At 38.7% G+C, this 3,419-nt stretch overlaps 1 protein-coding gene across 1 annotated transcript; it reads left to right on the forward strand.

Moving 5' to 3' along the window:
- The first annotated feature begins 2,234 nt into the window (after positions 1 to 2,234).
- LOC104996149 (interferon beta-2-like) lies at positions 2,235 to 2,795 on the forward strand. Its single transcript, XM_010850272.1, has one exon. It carries the CDS (start codon positions 2,235 to 2,237, stop codon positions 2,793 to 2,795), a length of 561 nt encoding a protein of 186 aa, XP_010848574.1.
- Positions 2,796 to 3,419: the final 624 nt, after the last annotated feature.

Consider the following 3,419-nt stretch of genomic DNA (forward strand, 5'->3'; position numbering starts at 1 on the left):
TATAAACTCCATAAAAGCAATTGAAAGAGCCTGATTAGGAAGCAGTTCATAAACACAATAGCAGATCATGGGAGGAGGACAAAGGGAAGAAAGAAGAAAAAAGAATTCTTGTTTACAATTCTGCCCATCCCCTTCTTCCAGTTCCTCACTCTGGTCTTTATTTCCAGTCTCTACAGCCATGAGAACATCTGGGCAGGATTTCTCCCGGCTTCAGTTCCCAACAACATCTGTGCCCATTCTTCTGTTCAGGGCACAACCTAGCACCCTCTCTGCCTGAAGACGTCTCGAATTAAGTACAAAGCCACACTCTTGCATTTAAGACTGTCCCGAATACATCCTGAGCTGATTTTCCACCATTGATCCCCTTGATTCTTAGCACATAACTCGTCCACAACTTGAAGCTCCTTCTGTGTGGTCCCTGCAAACTGGGAATTCTCCTGGCTCTCTGATCAAGCTGCTCCGTCCATCTTGAGCTGTGCTGGCCACCATGACATCAACCACAAGAAGCCAAATGACCACTTGACTAGTCCAATCTCAGCTGTACTATGACTGTAAAAGTATGTACTGTATTTTGAAGGAACTATGAAAAAGATGAATGTAGCTATCTCATTATTAATTTTATATTGGTATGTGTTGAAATGATAACATTTGGATATTTCATGTTCAATAAAATACAGTGTTAAAATTAACCTCACTTGTTTCTTTTTCCTCTTTTGATGTGGCTACTAGAAAATTTTAAATTAAGAAATTTAAAATTTCTTAAAATTTTTAATAAATTATATTTCTTCTGAGCAGTGCTGAATACATTCTCTGGTAGCATATTGGAAAATCACATAAAGGATAAAAATCACCGTTTAGCTTCACAAGTCAAACATAATTACTATTAAAATGTTAGTATATTTCCTTTAGTTTATTTTTTTCCTATATACTCTGAAACTCCAGTACTTTGGCCACCTCATGAGAAGAGTTGACTCATTGGAAAAGACTCTGACGCTGGGAGGGATTGGGGGCAGGAGGAGAAGGGGACGACAGAGGATGAGATGGCTGGATGGCATCACTGACTCGATGGACGTGAGTCTGAGTGAACTCCGGGAGCTGGTGATGGACAGGGAGGCCTGGCGTGCTGCGATTCATGGGGTCGCAAAGAGTCGGACACGACTGAGCGACTGATCTGATCTGATCTGATCTGATATACTCTTACATAGTTGCATTGTATCTACAATTTTATGCCCCGCTTTTGAATATAACTAGGTGCTTTTTATTTTCTTATAATACCAAAAAATAAATTCCTTATAGAAAAAATTTAAATGTGAGAAAATAAAGGGTAAAAATTACAATAACATTTATTCAATTTTTTCAAACTAAATTATGAAAATACCTAAGAATCCTATCCCAGAATATTCTTTCATTATGAGGAAAAGTTTATGTACAAGCAGTTCTAAAGGTACAAAGTGAGGAGCAAAGAATTTTCCTGCTTGCTGCATCCTTACCCTAGTGTGCAAAATCAGATATTTAGATTATTTGAAGTATGTACAAAATAAATATGCATCGGGCCTCAGCAATTGTCACAAAGGATCCCTATAAGAGAAATCATGGACTTTTATGCACGGTCTGTGTAACATTCATTTGCCTGCATAGAGATATTCCTTAATCTTTACTTTTTAGTTATATTTGGAATAGTTTGAGATTGTCAAATAAAGCAATAAATTTTGGCTGATAAAGTTATGCAATATCTTGCTGCTTATTGTTGAGGCCTACAAAATATTTCAGATCAACTTAGCTTATACCATTCTATTTTAGATACAAAAAATAAATTTTTCTAAAATCATAAACTCTTAGAAATAAAGATCCTTTCACAGAATCTAATAATATGAAAAGACAAAGATATTTTCCCAATGAAAGAACCCTGTTATAATTCAAATTGATTAGACTATTTTTTTTTTTAGCATTTAGCAATTCACTGAAAATCTACAGAAACATTAGAAATTCTTCCAGACTGTATGAAAAGTAAGGAGCTTAAAAGAAAAAGAGTTTTAGAGGTAACTAATCCTTTAAATGACACGGGAAAACTAAAAAGTAGAACTGAAAGTGGGAAATTCCTCTCAAGAAGAATGGAGGGCCATCCTGTATAAGTAGCCGACACTCAAGAAGGAAGGCCATTCACTCTGCAAACGCTTGAAGACTCAGCTTCAGCACCTACTAGCAGAACAGGCAGCCCTGTGCCTGATTTCACCATGACCCACCGGTGCCTCCTCCAGATGGTTCTCCTGCTGTGTTTCTCCACCACAGCTCTTCCCAGGAGCTACAGCTTGCTTGGATTGCAAGAAAGGCGGAGTGCTGCGGTCTCTCAGAAACTCCTGAGGCAGTTACCTTCAACTCCTCAACGTTGCCTCGAGGCCAGGATGGATTTCCAGATGCCTGAGGAGATGAAGCAAGCACAGCAGTTCCAGAAGGAAGATGCCATATTGGTCATGTATGAGATGCTCCAGCAGATCTTTGGCATTCTCACCAGAGATTTCTCCAGCACTGGCTGGTCTGAGACCATCATCGAGGACCTCCTTGTGGAACTCTATGGGCAGATGAATCGTCTGCAGCCAATCCAGAAGGAAATAATGCAGAGGAAAAACTTCACTATGGGAAACACAACCGTTCTTCACCTGAAGAAATATTACCTCAACCTCATGTACTACCTGAAGTCCAAGGAGTACAACAGGTGTGCCTGGACAGTCGTGCGAGTGCAAATACTCACGAACTTTTCTTTCCTGAAGAGCCTAACAGCTTACCTCCGTGACTGAACATCTCCCACCTGTGGCTCTGGGAATGGACAATGTGACTTTGAGGTGAGACTCTTCAGCCAGCAGAGGCTCTTGAAGTAACTGACAATGCAATGCACTGGGTTTCAATGGACAGTTAAAGACTAAGCTATTTTAAAATTGATTTATGCATTATCTATTTATTAAAACTTTTATATGGGAAATAAATTATTTATGAAACAAAAGTCAATGCGGCAGTTTCAATCTCAACTTGATTTATGTGACAACACATATTAAAAATTGCAGAGCACCTTGGAGACATTCATTGCAAAACAAGCCTGCAGAGTGGTAGAGTTTCTGGCCCTGCCTTTGAGGAATTTAAAATACAAGGAAGCCATGTGGAATGTCCAAGTTACATGCATGCTCTCCATGTATCCATATAGTCTACCTGCGCTTGTATTGTTCACTTCTCTAAATGTACCAGATCCTGTAGAGGGCCTCTATATGATGTGAGGTTTTTGCTTTTTTTTTTTTTTCAATTAAGGGACAATGTACACCACCATGTATTTGAGAGTCTTACAAAGTAAGCCTTCTTTATGCCAACAAAATTTGGGCAAATTCCACTTAACTTATAAAATTCTTACTAAAGTAAATGAAAAATTCGGA

The sequence above is a fragment of the Bison bison genome, unplaced genomic scaffold (assembly GCF_000754665.1).
Source record: "Bison bison bison isolate TAMUID 2011002044 unplaced genomic scaffold, Bison_UMD1.0 scf7180017851239, whole genome shotgun sequence".
Taxonomy (NCBI): domain Eukaryota; kingdom Metazoa; phylum Chordata; class Mammalia; order Artiodactyla; family Bovidae; genus Bison; species Bison bison.

What these genes read in the sequence shown, in the direction of transcription:
- LOC104996149 (XM_010850272.1), top strand. Translation starts at nt 2,235, where the DNA reads ATGACCCACCGGTGCCTCCTCCAGATGGTTCTCCTGCTGTGTTTCTCC.